The 14,851-nt window shown below is 62.3% G+C and overlaps 2 protein-coding genes across 3 annotated transcripts; both read left to right on the plus strand.

The window, feature by feature from the left end:
- Nucleotides 1-1,713: 1,713 nt before the first annotated feature.
- On the plus strand, nucleotides 1,714-6,918 carry LOC102981468 (carnosine synthase 1). The gene is made up of 7 exons (XM_028483889.1): nucleotides 1,714-1,803; nucleotides 2,058-2,545; nucleotides 2,778-2,952; nucleotides 3,038-3,123; nucleotides 3,840-4,071; nucleotides 4,165-4,445; nucleotides 5,110-6,918. The coding sequence occupies exons 2-7, from the start codon at nucleotides 2,063-2,065 to the stop codon at nucleotides 6,334-6,336; spliced, it is 2,484 nt and encodes an 827-aa protein (XP_028339690.1). The 5' UTR covers nucleotides 1,714-1,803; nucleotides 2,058-2,062; the 3' UTR covers nucleotides 6,337-6,918.
- A 1,799-nt stretch (nucleotides 6,919-8,717) lies between these two features.
- RPS6KB2 (ribosomal protein S6 kinase B2) lies at nucleotides 8,718-14,784 on the plus strand. 2 transcript variants are annotated; one of them, XM_007126943.4, is made up of 15 exons: nucleotides 8,719-8,866; nucleotides 9,240-9,280; nucleotides 9,377-9,497; nucleotides 9,845-9,913; nucleotides 10,453-10,600; nucleotides 11,671-11,728; nucleotides 11,843-11,943; nucleotides 12,022-12,112; nucleotides 12,197-12,287; nucleotides 12,405-12,512; nucleotides 13,461-13,523; nucleotides 13,668-13,745; nucleotides 13,830-13,937; nucleotides 14,037-14,149; nucleotides 14,350-14,784. In XM_007126943.4, exons 1-15 carry the CDS (start codon nucleotides 8,789-8,791, stop codon nucleotides 14,549-14,551), a joined length of 1,470 nt encoding a protein of 489 aa, XP_007127005.2. In that variant the 5' UTR covers nucleotides 8,719-8,788; the 3' UTR covers nucleotides 14,552-14,784. The 2 variants fall into 2 exon arrangements, with proteins under 2 accessions (XP_028339700.1, XP_007127005.2); XM_028483899.2 differs by lacking the exon at nucleotides 13,668-13,745 and having other exon boundaries at nucleotides 8,718-8,866; nucleotides 13,833-13,937.
- Nucleotides 14,785-14,851: the final 67 nt, after the last annotated feature.

A 14,851-nucleotide genomic window follows, 5' to 3' on the forward strand; every position in this document is an offset into this window, starting at 1 on the left:
TGACTCAGAACATCTGAAAAGAAGGGCGCCAGCTTTTTCCTTCCTAATGCCTGGCCCAGGACTGGGCGTATGGTAGATTCTCCAGCCTACTTGGAGATGACCGTGGACCAGATTCACCCACATATTTAGGTCTCAGCAGAACTCCACGATGGTACCTGGGTCACTGAGGCCAGAGAGAAGAGAGCAGCCCAAGAGTGACTGCTTGGTTCATTCGTTCACTTATTCTTCAGTCATCAAACATTGCGCAGCTACAGCGTGCCAGGGCTGTTTTAGGTCCCAGGGCTGCCTCGATAAACAAAACCGGCAAAAAACCTCTGCCCCTCTGAACCAGGCTGGGGCAGACCTGGGCATGGGATGAGGGGGCAGGGGTCCAGCCAGCAGTGCATCGCTTTCTGCTCCCACCGTCTGGGGCGCTGCACATACAGTTTACAAAGCACTCCCACTTACATGTGCCTGGTGACAGGCCTTCATCCCCCAACCCAACCCAACCCAACCCAACCCAACCCAACCCATCCTCTTTTGTTCCTAGGACAGTGTCTGCCCAAGGTTAGGAGAGTGGGGGGCTTATACCCTTGGGTGACTTAATATGCCCCTTGCCTACCCTGCCCAAGACCCACCACTTCTGCCTCCCTCAGCTGTCCCTGGATCCACTGGGTCCCGAGCGTGACTCCCCCCTGGGCTCCAAGGACCTGGAAGAAGAGGAGGGCCCATGGGGCGGGGGTTCTGGCCTGCCACCCCCAGGCTGCTTCCACGGTTCCTGGCGCCATGACGTGGCCCTGGACTGCAAGGGCTCCCCCGAGGGGGCGGAGGCCCGGGCCTGGACTGTCTACTACTACAGTCTCCTGCAGAGCTGTCTGCAGCAAGCTGGCCTTCCGGAGACCCAGGACCGCAGCCAGGTGCCCCGCACAGGTGCCCGAGGGCTCCACGGAGGGGGGCAGCCCTGGGGGGAGGGGGCACCCCTAGGAGGAGGGAGGCACCCTCAGCCCAGCCTGCTTCCCATCTCTGTCAAGGTCGGCCCCTTCCCCTAGACTCTGGCTTGGTCCGAAGCCAGGGAGACAAGGCCAGTCAACCTCCGGAAGGCAGGCATTTCAAAGGGCATCTGGCACCAGTAAAGTCAGAGATCATCGAGGCTTCCCTCCCACCCCCAGAAAATCCAGCCCTGGGATTTGCAATCCGTGTTCTGTGGAGCCACAGCTTCTACAGAAGTGTCTTGGGAGCTGCTGTGGAGGCAGCTAGCAGCTGGGACCCAGGACTCCTCCTCTGCTTTATCTGTTTTATGTATCAGGCAGCCACAGAAGATTTTGTGTGGACAGAGGGCTTACAGCTAGAGTGCGTGAACATCACAGACTGGGCCCCATTGTACAGACTGGGAAACTGAGGTGCAGAGACTCCTTCCCCGACCGCACAGGGACCAAGGGTCACACAGAAAGTCAGTGGCAGAGCTCAGGCTAGAACCCACGTCTCCAGTCACCCAGCCTCCAGTGCCTTCTGGGCCAGCTGCAGAGGGAAGGGAGCTAGCCTCAGAGGGCAAGGTGGACAGGCAGCTTCCCCTTCGCTCTCCAGCTTCCTCTGTCCCCTTTACTCTTCTCGTCCGATACCCGGGGAGGACCTGGGGGTCCAAGGGTGAGGGCAGGGCTATGGGGGTGGGGAAAGGTGGGCGGAAAGAGAGCAAGGGGAGCCCCTGGTGAGCTTGGCAATGTTCTCTTCCTCAAGGCTGCCCTGGGGCGGAGGTGACCTTGTGCATTCTGGGATCCCCCAGCACCTTTCTGTCTCTGCTGCTGGAGGGCGGGGTCCAGAGCCCGGGTGAGTGTGTGCCCGAGTTCCCCCACCCCCTCCTACAGAAAGGGCAGCCCTGCCCTGGCCCAGCCACATCCCAAAATACCCGCCAACCCTGGCAACTGCCTGCATGCCACCGGGCCAGCTGCCCTACTCTGAGTGGGGGTGGGTTCTGGGAGCAGCTGCCCCCGACTACCCAGGGGCCCAGGCTGGAGATGGAGGGCATGGGGGCATGAAGCCCTCCCTGGCCAGCAACACCCCCCCCCCCACTCTGCCCACAGGAAACATGCTCCTTTGCCTGTCCCCTGCTTGGCTGACAAAGGTGCCAGCACCAGGGCAGCCGGGCGAGGCAGCCCTGCTGGTCTCCAAGGCCGTGAGCTTCCACCCGGGGGGCCTGACATTCCTGGACGATTTCGTCCCCCCTCGCCGCGCCACCTACTTCCTGGCAGGCCTGGGGCTGGGGCCTGGCCGGGGTCGAGAGGCAGCTGAGCTCGCTCGCGACCTGACCTGCCCCACAGGCGCCTCAGCCGAGCTGGCCCGGTTGCTGGAGGACCGGCTGCTGACGAGGCGATTGCTAGCTCGGCAGGGTGACGTGGCTGTACCAGCTACCCTGGCTTTCACCTACAAGCCGCCGGCACTGCTGAGGGGAGGGGATGCCAGCCCGGGACTACGGCTGGTGGAGCTGAATGGCAAAGAGGGCCAGGAGACACTGGTGAAGGAGGAAGTAGGGGCTTTTCTGCACTCCGAGGCCCTGGGTGATGCCCTGCAGGTAACAGGCTCTGCCCCCAAGGTTGTGCAGAGGCCAGCAGGAGGGGAACCCGTGGAGGGTTACCGGGTCCTGCTGGGAAGTGGTCCCCAACTTTGAGCCCTACCACTGCCCCATCTCTGTGGTAATCTCCTGCCTTCTTACCTCAGTTTACTCATTAGCTCCTGTGGTATGAGCGCCCCGCCCTGCAGGTACGTGGGGTGGTGAGGAGGCCCCCTTCCCCTGCCTGTTGCAGGTAGCCATGAAGCTCAGTGGCTGGCGCTGGAGGGGGCGGCAGGCAATGCGTCTGTATCCCCGAGCTGAGCTGGGCCCAGTGGTGGACACAGTGCTGGCATTGCTGGAGAAACTGGAGGAGGAAGAGAGTGTCCTGGTGGAGGCTGTATGCCCACCTGCCCGGCTGCCCTTCCCAGGTGAGAGCCACCCGCGCCAGCCAGAGGTGGAGCTTGGCTCGGCCTCCTGGCTGCTCTGTGCTCAGGCCTCACCGTCTTCCCCCAGGCAGCCCCCCGCCTGGCCCTGAGCTGGCTCTGCGTATCTGTGCTGTGGTCTGTCGGACACAGGGTGACAGGCCCCTGCTGAGCAAGGTGAGCATGGCTCAGGTTCAGGTCATGCCCCTGCGGCCACACCCCAGCCCAGTTCCACTGAGCTGATGAGGGCCCCTGGGCAGAGAGAGGACAAAATCTTGGGAGGGGTGGGGCAGAGGATTGGTTGCCTCTGGGAGAACTCCGTCTGACACTTTCCCTCCTCTCCAACCCTTCCTGTGCTCCACCCACATCCCCGAGCCCTACCTGGTATCCCATGCTGGGTACCGGGGCCCAGGGCTGAAACCTCTTCCCAGAGAGCTCTTCCCCACAGAAGAGGCTGACCCAGGGTCCCTGACAAACCTCCAGGGCCTGGAGCCCTTTAGGAGGGAGGCTTAGGGACCCTCCTAGGTACACAGCTCTGGGCCAAGCTGAGAGGGAGAGACTCAACCTTGCCCTCAGGGAGCTCTAGGGCTAAGCCCACCAGGGTGGAACAGGCCCCCAGGGCTGTAGGGACTAGGACCAAGCATGCTTGGAGCCCTTCGGGAGCAGAGACCCCAGCTGGGCCTGGAAGCCTGGGTAGAGTCCCCCCAGGGGGACCAGACGAGCAGTGGCAGGGAAGGTGGTTTGTGCAGTGTGAAGTCACATTGGAGGACAGGACTTGAATGTCCAGTGAGGGGTGCGGCCTGGATCGTGACATAGGGGAAGGTGTGCTGGGGCCGGGGATAGTCCCGAGCAGACTCCTCCTGGACCAGTGCCCTGAGCCGCACCTTGCCCAGGTGGTGTGCAGCGTGGGCCGTGGGGACCGGCCTCTGCGGCACCAGAGCTCCTTGCCACGGACGCTGGAGGCGGCGCTGGCCCAGTGCGGCCTGGGTGAGGCCTCGCAGGTGGCAGTCGTGCGGCAGCGCGTCAAGGCGGCGGCCGAGGCCGCGCTAGCCGCCGTGCTGACCCTGGAGGCCGGCCTGAGCGCTGAGCAGCGCGGCGGGCGCCAGGTCCACACTGACTTCCTCGGTGAGTGCGGGCCGCCCGGGACGGGGACGGGAGGAGGGGGGCCCGAGGCCCGAAGGCGGCCCGCCCTGAGCCCGCGCCCCCTGCCCGGCCCAGGGGTGGACTTCGCCCTGACGGTGGCCGGCCGCGCGCTGACCCCCGTGGCCCTGGAGCTGAACGGAGACCTGTGTCTGGAGGCGTGCGGCGCGCTCGAAGGGCTGTGGGCCGCGCCGCGCCCGGGGCTGGCGGCCGAGGAGGCGGCGGCCGCGCCGCTGGTGGAGACGATGCTGCGGCGCTCGGCGCGCTGCCTCATGGAAGGGAAACAGCTGCTGCTACTCGGAGCGGGCGGCGTCAGCAAGAAGTTCGTGTGGGAGGCGGCGCGCGACTACGGACTCAAGGTGGGCGGGGTGTGGAGGGGCGGGGCTCAAAGTTCCGGCCTGAGTGGTGGAGGCAGGGCCCGGGGCGGGGTTGGCCTTGGGGCGGGGCCTGCGCGGGGCGATCTGGCCGGGGTCCTGGAGCCCAAGCGTAGGGGCGGGGCCTGTCGCCCCGTCCAGGTTAGGAGTCTCAACTTTTTCCTGCCCCTAGCTGAATTTTGTCCCTGCTAGGAGTAAAAGGCCACTCGGGACACCAGACCAGCAGTCCCAAGCCCTAACCTTGGTGGTTTCCCTACGAACCCTGGTGGCTTCTCTACGAACCCTGGTGGTTCCCTACAAACCCTGGCCAGACTGAGCCTGCCAGTGGGCAAGGGTCCACCAGCCCTCTCTGCCACCCCTCCCATCTAGATGACACCCCTCCTCCTGCAGCCATCTTTCCTCTGGCTAAACCTTACTCAGCTCCCAGCTTAAGCACTGCCTCCCCTAGGTTGCCTTCCCTACCCTCTCGGCTGGATTAGGTGTCCCACCTCTGTACCTTCTACTCAGTCATCAACAAATACGTTTTGAGCGCGTAGCACTGGTGAAGCTGTCTCCCCTGAGGGCCAGGACCATGTTCTAGGCCCCATCCTATTGCCCAGCGCCCAGCGCGAGCTGATCTCGGTGTGTTGCCGCCCTGTGGTTTCTGCAGCTGCACCTGGTGGAGTCGGACCCCAACCACTTTGCGTCCCAGCTGGTGCAGACCTTCATCCACTTCGATGTAACAGAGCACCGGAGGGATGAGGAGAACGCACGGATGCTGGCGGAGCTGGTGCGGGCACGAGGCCTGCAGCTAGATGGCTGCTTTTCCTACTGGGATGACTGCCTGGTGCTCACGGCCTTGCTCTGCCAGGAGCTGGGTCTGCCCTGCAACCCGCCAGCCGCCATGCACCTGGCTAAGCAGAAGAGCCGCACCCAGCTGCACTTGTTGTGCCGCCATGGCCCACCGTGGCCCGCACCCTCCCTCTATGCTGTGCCCTGCTGCCCACTGGAGAGCAAGGCCGACGTGGACAGGGCTGTCCGCCAGGTGCCCCTGCCAGGTGTCATGAAGCTGGAGTTTGGGGCGGGTGCAGTGGGTGTACGGCTGGTGGAGGACGCGTCGCAGTGCCATGAGCACTTTTCCCGGATCGCGCGAGACCTGCAGGGCGAGGCCGACCACCCCGGCATCGGGCTGGGCTGGGGCAATGCCATGCTGCTGATGGAGTTCATCGAGGGCACCGAACACGACGTGGATCTGGTGTTGTTTGGGGGGAGACTGCTGGCTGCCTTCGTCTCCGACAATGGCCCCACACGGCTGCCTGGCTTCACTGAGACGGCGGCCTGCATGCCCACTGGGCTGGCACCGGAGCAGGAGGCGCAGCTGGTGCAGGCAGCCTTCCGCTGTTGCCTGGGCTGCGGGCTGCTGGATGGGGTCTTCAACGTGGAGCTCAAGCTGACTAGGGCTGGGCCGCGGCTCATCGAGATCAACCCCCGCATGGGTGGCTTCTACCTGCGAGACTGGATCCTGGAGCTTTATGGTGTGGACCTGCTGCTCGCTGCTGCTATGGTGGCCTGTGGCCTGCGGCCTGCCTTGCCTGCCCACCCACGCGCCCGTGGCCACCTGGTGGGTGTCATGTGCCTGGTGTCCCAGCACCTGCAGGCGCTGAGTTCCACCGCCAGCCGCGAGACCCTGCAGGCTCTTCACGACCAGGGCCTGCTGCGTCTCAATCTGCTGGAGGAGACCCTGGTGCCTGGAGAATACGAGGAGCCCTACTGCAGTGTGGCCTGTGCTGGGCCCAGCCCGGCCGAGGCCCGTCTCCGCCTGTTGGGCCTCTGCCAGGGCCTGGGCATCGACGGGCCCCACTACCCCGTCGCCTACTTCTTGTCCCACTTCAAATAGTGCTGGGGCCAGAGGGCAGGGGCAAAGTGCTGGAGGGGACGCGCTGGTGCCCTCTGCCCCCTGGTGCTCTCCCTGCTTCTCTTCCCATGGTCCTGCCCCAACTGTTGGAGAGGTCTGGTCCCCTCCGAGGCCCCGGGTCTGTTCCAGAGCGGCAGGACTATTTTGACACCACGGCCTCCTGGACTTGAGGGGCCACAGAAGAAGTAGCTGGTGGGCTGCTTGCCCTCCCGAAGGCCCCAGTCCAGCCCATAGCTTCCCAGGACTCTAGTCATGGAGAAGCAACAACAGCTGTGCACACACACACACACACACACACACACACACACACACGCGCGCGCGCGCACACACCCTGCCCCCAGGTTAGTGCGAGTGGGCCCAAACCCAGCCCATCCTTCCCACCCCTCCAGGTCTATCTCTTCCTGCTGCCTGCAGGAGAGAACCTGGCCTCTGGCTTTGGACAAATTCCAAGAAAACCTGAGACTAAACCCCTAGTCCTCCTACTCTCACCCCCTCATTTAACAAATTCTAGATAGTTCTGGAGCCTGCTGACAATGTTTGGCAGTGCCCCACCTGCCTCACTTGGCCTGGGCAACAACAGCCACACACACACACACACACACACACACACACACACACGCGCGCGCGCGCACACACCCTGCCCCCAGGTTAGTGCGAGTGGGCCCAAACCCAGCCCATCCTTCCCACCCCTCCAGGTCTATCTCTTCCTGCTGCCTGCAGGAGAGAACCTGGCCTCTGGCTTTGGACAAATTCCAAGAAAACCTGAGACTAAACCCCTAGTCCTCCTACTCTCACCCCCTCATTTAACAAATTCTAGATAGTTCTGGAGCCTGCTGACAATGTTTGGCAGTGCCCCACCTGCCTCACTTGGCCTGGGCAGTAGAAGCAGATGACCTGGGGTCAGCAGTAACCATCTCCCCTCCAGGCAGACAGTCTTGCCCCATTCTACAGAAAAGAAACAGGCTCAGAGAGGAAAAGCCACTGCCTCGATGTCATACCACAGTGGATGAAGAGTCGAGGGACAAGTTGCAAGGTCCAGGTTTCTGCTTTTACTAAGTTGTACCTGCCCACTCAGCTTCCAGGCCCCACTCACCTCCTATATGTGGCCCTGAGACATGTGAACACCCCTCCCGTGCACTATGCACCTTATCCACCAAGCTTTGGTGGTTTGGCCTCAGGCACATCTGACTAGCATTGGCAGAGGAGACTCTACACTCCCTTCCTCATTCAGGGGAGGCTGCTTTAAGAACTCTGCCTCTGTGCTGCACAGGAGCTGTGGACGGCTCCATAAGCGTCCTTCTCCAAATAAAGGCTTATGGACTAGTGAAACGTCCAGAGTCTGGGATAGGTTCTTGCGACTTGGCCAACACTTCTCAAGCTCAGGTAGACAGGGGATGGGGAAGGGGGAGGGAGAGGTAGTTAGGGGATACCCGTAGCATCTAGAGCTAAGGATAAACCGCCACACTGACCAGGCCTCTGGGTTGACCTTTGGCGAGGGGCCTGCCAGGGACACCTACACCAGGACCCAAACCCGAGGGTGGAATTACAACGAGGGTCACACCCAACCAGATAACCCTCCTCCAGCCTGGAGACCCTGAATTCTGTCCATTTGAGCTCATATCTAGCTTCCCCTGTCCAACTGGAAGGCACACCCAGACAGCTTCCAAAAAGCAGAACTCATCCAAGGCCTGGTCTGGCCCAGTTCACACTCCCAGAATCCCATCCAACAAGAATCCATCCCCAAATCTAAACTCACACAGGCTAGGTTTGGTGTGTCCATTATTGCAGTGTCACCAAACACAAGTTCGTGTGTCTGACGCACAGCACAAGCCCATAATTACAGGTGGATCAGTGAGACCCAAACCCTTTCCGGCAGGAATCTGGCAACAAAGCCCAGCAGTGAGCTGAGCACGGGGCAGTAAATGCTGACTTGCGGGTCCTCGAGCGGGAGGCACGTTAGAGACCGTGATGCAGCAGCCGGCTCCCTTTCAGAGGCGAACAGAGAGATATACTCGACCCGCCTCTCGCCACCACCCAGACAACCTGGCAGCGTAGGGCTCCAACAGGGCTGGGAATTGCATTTACACTCACACCTGCATGCACTTCGACTCTGCCCCGTCCAAAGTCAAAGTCGCCCCAGAATCAAAATGGTCGGCTTCCTGTGCCGCCCCGGAGGAAGCTGTGCTGGGAAGACTGAGGGGCCCGCGGAAGAAGGTTCGGCGGGCTTTAGCACCCCGGCACTCAGGAACTACCGTTCCCGAGATGCCTTGTGACGGACGCCAACTTTTCTCGCCGCCAGCTCGCGGGAGGGGCAGCCTCTTGCGTCATCGGCGCGCGAGGCCGCCGTCGCGGAGTGATGACGTAAGCCCGGGCCGGCCTGTCAGTCAGAGCGCTGCTGGGTAAGCTCCTGGGGGCCCGCGGGGCCGGCGCAGCCATGGCGGCGGTGTTTGACCTGGACCTGGAGACGGAGGAAGGCAGCGAGGGCGAGGGCGAGCCAGAGTTTAGCCCCGCGGTGAGTGGTCCTCCCGGACGCGGCTCGATCGCGGCTCGATCCCGGCTCGATCCCATCATCCAGGCGGTGGGATCGCTCGTGCGCCCCGCCCCCCGCCCCCCGCCCCCAGAGTGGGCTCCTCTCCTGCAGGCCCCGGTCTGTCTAAGATCTCGACCGCTATTAGGCTCTGGCCCTACCTTCACCCCCACCTGTCTTGCAGGCCCCCAGCCCTTCCCCTGCGTCTCCCTTTCCTGCCCTCGGCTCTCCTTCCTAGTCCTGGCCCATCGCCTGACGGCTCCCATTCCTCACCCTCTCCACGCCTGGGCCAAGCAGTCCAGCTTGGGGGGAGGGAGCCTGGCACCTCCCTTGGCTCTTACCCCTCGGTTTCTCACAGGACGTGTGTCCCCTTGCCGAGTTGAGGGCGGCTGGCCTGGAGTGAGTGAGGGTCGTGTTGGGGGAGGAGGGAATGGGCTGGGGAAGGGGACCTGAAGAGCACTGGAGCTTGCGCCCGTTAACTTCTTGTGTCCACAGGCCTGTGGGACACTATGAGGAGGTGGAGCTGACTGAGAGCAGTGTGAACCCGGGCCCTGAGCGCATCGGGCCCCACTGCTTTGAGCTGCTGCGCGTGCTGGGCAAGGGGAACTATGGCAAGGTACCGGCCCTGCTCCTTCCTCACTGGCCTCACAGCCTCAGTCTTGCTGCACCGGAGGGTCTCAAAACAAATTAGAGTTATAGAGACTCCTGTGGCGGTCTAGTGCTTCTAATGCAGGAGGCGGGGATTCGATCCCTGGTCGGGGAACTAAGATCGCACATGCCGCGCAGCCAGAAAGTTAAAAGAAAAAAAAGTTCGACTTGTAAATCCTCTTAGAATCGGACTTGAAATCTTTACCGCCCCACTCTTGGGTGGGCCTCTTGGTCCCAGTGCCAGAGCTTCAGGGTAGGGCTTTTTGAAGATAGGATATGGAGAGGGAGGTTGACCCTGTCTCCCCTGCCCTGCAGGTGTTCCAGGTGCGAAAGGTGCAGGGCACCAATGTGGGCAGAATATATGCCATGAAAGTCCTGAGGAAGGTGAGTCATTCGTTCAGCCGACAGATCCTCACCCAGTGGCTGCCATTCCCAATGTTCTACACCCGCCTTTGGGAGACAGCAGTGAACGTGGTGGAGGAGATGGTCACTATCTTGGACACTTGCTCGCTCATTGTCAGTAGCAATTATATTGTTTTGCAGTATATTCTCAACCATGGGCAATATTGCCTCCCAGGCAACGTCTGGCAACGTTGGCAATGTCGGTGTACATTTCTGAGTCACAACCAGAGAGGGGCTGCCACAGGCATCCAGTGGGTCGAGCCCAGGGATTCTGCTAAAGGTCTTACAATGCAAAAGACAGCCCCCCACAGCAAAGAATTATCTGCCCTAAATGTTCTGAGCGCGGAGGTTGAGAAACACGGCGCTACTAGAATAAACCAGTCTCTGGAAAGGATGGTTGCTTATAGCTGCAGAATTATGGAGAAATACAATGGGGTGATAGAGAATGGCTGAAGGGTAATGGCTGGAGGGACTGAGGGAGTCCTGGGGGCCCACCTTCTAACCGATCCCTGCCTCTGCAGGCCAAAATTGTGCGCAACGCCAAGGACACGGCACACACGCGGGCTGAGCGGAACATTCTAGAGTCAGTGAAGCACCCCTTCATTGTGGAACTGGCCTATGCCTTCCAGACTGGTGGCAAACTCTACCTCATCCTGGAGTGCCTCAGTGGTATGAGTGCGGGCCCATCCGGGGTGTGGGCAAGGCCGGGGAACCAGCACGGGGAGCTCTGGGGGGAGCTGGGAGAGACGTGGTATGTAGAATGGCCAGGGGGGCCCCACCTCATCCATCCCTCTGTCCGTTCATTCATTCATTCGTTCATTCATTCATTCAGCAAACGTCTGTCCAGTGCCTCTTGTATCCCTCACCGGTGTTGGGGGTGGATGGGAATAGTGGGAGTTTGTATAGATGTCCAAAGGGTTGTTTTGTCCATTTCCAGTAGCCCTTCATGTCCTGGACCTCTCTCCTGTGTGCCCTGCATCCAGTCAGATCCCAATCCAGATGGTTCATTCTCTGCAGTGTCCTCTCTCCTCTCTACTCTCTTGGGCGGAGGGGAGGCGTCACAGTTGTTTCTTAACTGGCCTCAAAGCCTCCAGCTCACCCTCTTCCTAGTCTCTCCTCCACCAACTTCCAGGGTCATCGTCTCAGAGCACGGGACTGCCCCCAACACTCCTACTCAGAATTCCATGGCTCCCTGCAACTGCCCGGATCAAGCCTGGCCTCCTTGGCCTGGTGTCCCCTGCTCGCCATGAAGCAATCCGGGCCTGCTTTTCCTACTGAGCCCATCTGTCCCAATGAGCCCTGGGAGCTTCATTTCCTGCGCTCCGTCTCTGCATCCCCTTTAAGTCTCTCCGCTGCCAGGGACTTGCTCTGTCCCCTCGCGTTGGGGTTAATGGTGTCCTCCTGTCTCCTCTGCGAAGTTTTTTGGCAGGCTCTCAGAGCCGTTGCCTCAGTCGGGCACGCTGGAGCAGCTGTGTGCGTGTCTGTCTCACCATTAGACTGAGCGTCCTGCGGGCAGTGGCTGGGTCTCTTCATCTCTGTCCCCAGCTTCACCCAGCACAGGGCCAGGCACCGAGTAGGCGTCGGTAGACGTTTGCTGAATTGAATTGAGTCCCCACGGCAGCTCTGGGAGGCAGGTAGGGCGGGAATTACGAGCCCCACTCTCCCCGAGAAGAAACCAAGGCTCGGCAAGCAGAGGAGCTTGGTCCCAGCACACAGCTGCTGACATGTTTGTGTCGCAGGCGGCGAGCTCTTCACACATCTGGAGCGAGAGGGCATCTTCCTGGAAGATACGGCCTGGTGGGTGTTACCTCCAGCCTCTCTCCTGAGGGGGTCCAGGGACCCCTCCCCACCAGGGCCTGGCTCCACCCCCACCCCCCCACCCCTTGCCTTCACCCTGTCCTGTCTCTGCAGTTTCTACCTGTCAGAGATCACACTGGCCCTGGGCCATCTCCACTCCCAAGGCATCATCTACCGGGATCTCAAACCTGAGAACATCATGCTGAACAGCCAGGGTGCGCATGTGTGGGGAGGGCTGAGCCCCGTGGGGTGGCCTGGCGTCCTGACTGACCCGCCCTAACATTCTTCCTCAGGTCACATCAAACTGACGGACTTCGGCCTCTGCAAGGAGTCGATTCACGAGGGTGCCGTCACCCACACCTTCTGCGGCACCATCGAGTACATGTAAGCGGCAGCCGGCTGGGCCCTGGGGTCGGGAGGACAGCCAGGCAGGGCTCGGCCTGACTGATGGTTCCACCTGGCTCCCAGGGCCCCTGAGATTCTGGTGCGCAGTGGCCACAACCGGGCGGTGGACTGGTGGAGCTTGGGGGCCCTGATGTACGACATGCTCACTGGATCGGCAAGTCCAGCCTCCTCGGGAGGGTGGGCGTGGGGGCGGGAGGAGGGCCACCTCCCGGGGCAGGGGCGGGCCCGGTGGGGGGCCCGCAAGGCTTCTCTCACCCTCTGCCTTCTCCAGCCACCCTTCACTGCAGAGAACCGGAAGAAAACCATGGACAAGATCATCAGAGGGAAGCTGGAGCTGCCCGCCTACCTCACCCCAGATGCCCGGGACCTTGTCAAAAAGGTGGGCTCCCTCCTGCCCTTGGTCCGGCCCCCGTCTCTTCTCCCAGGCCCTGCATGGGCTCCTGAGTCTCCCTGGGCCAGGGTTGCTGGGGCTCCCCGCTCCCCTTCCCCCACCTGTACGATGTGCCTTTGGGATGAGGGGCAGGGGCTGTGAGGTGTGGGACGTCAGCTCTGACGCACACCGGCTGCCGACCTTGGACAGGTCCCTAGTCCGAGTCCTGATCAGCGAGACCTGCGCCGTGCACTAGCCGCTGTCCTCAAAAAGTCGATCACTGGGGCTTCCCTGGTGGCGCAGTGGTTGAGAGTCCGCCTGCCGATGCAGGGGACACGGGGGCACACGGGTTCGTGCCCCGGTCCGGGAAGATCCCACGTGCCGCGGAGCGGCTGGGCCCGTGAGCCGTGGCCGCTGAGCCTGCGCGTCCGGAGCCTGTGCTCCGCAGCGGGAGAGGCCGCAACAGTGAGAGGCCCGCGTACCGCAAAAAAAAAAAAAAAAAAAAAAAAAGTCGATCCCTGGGGATCCAAGTGGGAGGCTAGGCGCCCCATCCAGGTTGTGAGTTGGATCCCCACGAATGTGCCCTGGGGTGATGCCAGGAAGGGCTTTGTGGAGAAGGGGCCATAGTGAGAGGCCCGCGTACCGCAAAAAAAAAAAAAAAAAAAAAAAAAAAGTCGATCCCTGGGGATCCAAGTGGGAGGCTAGGCGCCCCATCCAGGTTGTGAGTTGGATCCCCACGAATGTGCCCTGGGGTGATGCCAGGAAGGGCTTTGTGGAGAAGGGGCCATGGGACCGAACCTTGGAAATCCTGAGGGTGTCAGTAGGTGGAGACCACACTCCAGGGCCCCCACCGCAAGCCATGACCCCTTTCTCACCTTTCCCCCGCCCCCCCCGGGGCCCCTCGGAAACAATCGGTACCTCTGCCCGAGACCCTCACCCCCTGCCCTTGTCCTGCAGTTTCTGAAGCGGAATCCCAGCCACCGTATCGGGGGTGGCCCCGGGGACGCCGCTGATGTGCAGGTGGGTCTGGGACCATTACGAGGGGGCAGGGCTGAGCCCCCAAGGGTGTCTGGGTGCAGGGGGCAGGGCCCTAGGGCAGAGGGAGTTTCTGTGGGAGCCACGGAGGGCGAAATGTTGGCACGTTTGGGGGCACTGTGCCCACAGAGGCACCCCTTCTTCCGGCACGTTGATTGGGACGCCCTCCTGGCCCGCCGCGTGGACCCCCCTTTCCGGCCCTCCCTGGTGAGTGGAGGTCCCACTGGCCTGGGGGCGGGTAGAGGCCCCTGTCCCGGACACCCCTGACTCTCCCCCCCGGGGTGCCCACAGCAGTCGGAGGAGGACGTGAGCCAGTTTGACTCCCACTTCACGAGGCAGACGCCGGTGGACAGTCCAGACGACACGTCCCTCAGTGAGAGCGCCAACCAGGCCTTCCTGGTGAGGTCTGGGGGCCTGAGGGTTACGGGGACACGGGCAGGGGTGCGGCCAAGGAGGGGTGGACCCTGAGCCTCGCCCGGCCCCGCCTCTGCCCCCTAGGGCTTCACGTACGTGGCGCCCTCCGTCCTGGACAGCATCAAGGAGGCCTTCTCCTTCCAGCCCAAACTGCGCTCCCCCAGGCGCCTCAACAGCAGCCCCTGGACCCCCATCAGGTACCGCGGGGCGGCGGCCGTTCTAGCTTTGGCTCTGCCGTCCACCCCCAGGGCGGCCTTGGCTGTCTCTGAACCAGCCTCAGCCTCTGTTTCTCCGTCTACCATGGGGACTTGTATGGCAGGGGCCGCCTGGGTGGGCACTTGACTGCATCCTGGCCCCGTGCCAGTAAATGCTGACTCTGCCTCGGTGTCCCCTGCAGCCCCCTGAAGTTCTCGCCCTCTGAGGGATTCCGACCCAGCCCCGGCCCACCGGAGCCCATGGAGCCCCCTCTACCCCCTCTCCTGCTGCCGCCGCCGCCGCCACCGCCGCCGCCACCGCCCTCGAGCACTGCCCCCCTCCCCATCCGACCCCCCTCAGGGACCAAGAAGTCCAAGAAAGGCCGTGGGCGCCCCGGGCGCTAAGAGGGTGGGTGGAGATGAGGGCAGTGAGACCCCGGGCCAGTTCCCAGAGGCCTGGGGCTGCGCCTAGGGGTACAGGAGCGAGCGTGCGTGAGTGTGTCTCTGCTGGGGGTGGCCGCGCCCCTCAATCACGAACACGAAGGACTGCGGACTACGGCTGCCGGCCGAGGGGGGCTGCCCGCCGGCCTCCCGCAGTTGAGCTGTGCCCTTGGATTATTAAAGTATTCAGTCATGGCCCTGACCTGGCTTCTCCTTTGGACTTCTGGGGCAGGGGCTGGTGGGGTCGTGCCGGGAGGAGTCCCT

Source organism: Physeter macrocephalus, unplaced genomic scaffold, assembly GCF_002837175.3.
Source record: "Physeter macrocephalus isolate SW-GA unplaced genomic scaffold, ASM283717v5 random_86, whole genome shotgun sequence".
Classification (NCBI taxonomy): domain Eukaryota; kingdom Metazoa; phylum Chordata; class Mammalia; order Artiodactyla; family Physeteridae; genus Physeter; species Physeter macrocephalus.

What these genes read in the sequence shown, in the direction of transcription:
- LOC102981468 (XM_028483889.1), top strand. Translation starts at nt 2,063, where the DNA reads ATGCTCCTTTGCCTGTCCCCTGCTTGGCTGACAAAGGTGCCAGCACCA. An exon ending in CCCTGGGTGATGCCCTGCAG is followed by an intron (nt 2,546 to 2,777) that starts GTAACAGGCTCT and finishes TGCCTGTTGCAG; the next exon opens with GTAGCCATGAAGCTCAGTGG. An exon ending in GGTCCACACTGACTTCCTCG is followed by an intron (nt 4,072 to 4,164) that starts GTGAGTGCGGGC and finishes TGCCCGGCCCAG; the next exon opens with GGGTGGACTTCGCCCTGACG.
- RPS6KB2 (XM_007126943.4), top strand. Translation starts at nt 8,789, where the DNA reads ATGGCGGCGGTGTTTGACCTGGACCTGGAGACGGAGGAAGGCAGCGAG. An exon ending in AGCCAGAGTTTAGCCCCGCG is followed by an intron (nt 8,867 to 9,239) that starts GTGAGTGGTCCT and finishes GGTTTCTCACAG; the next exon opens with GACGTGTGTCCCCTTGCCGA. An exon ending in GCAAGGGGAACTATGGCAAG is followed by an intron (nt 9,498 to 9,844) that starts GTACCGGCCCTG and finishes CCTGCCCTGCAG; the next exon opens with GTGTTCCAGGTGCGAAAGGT.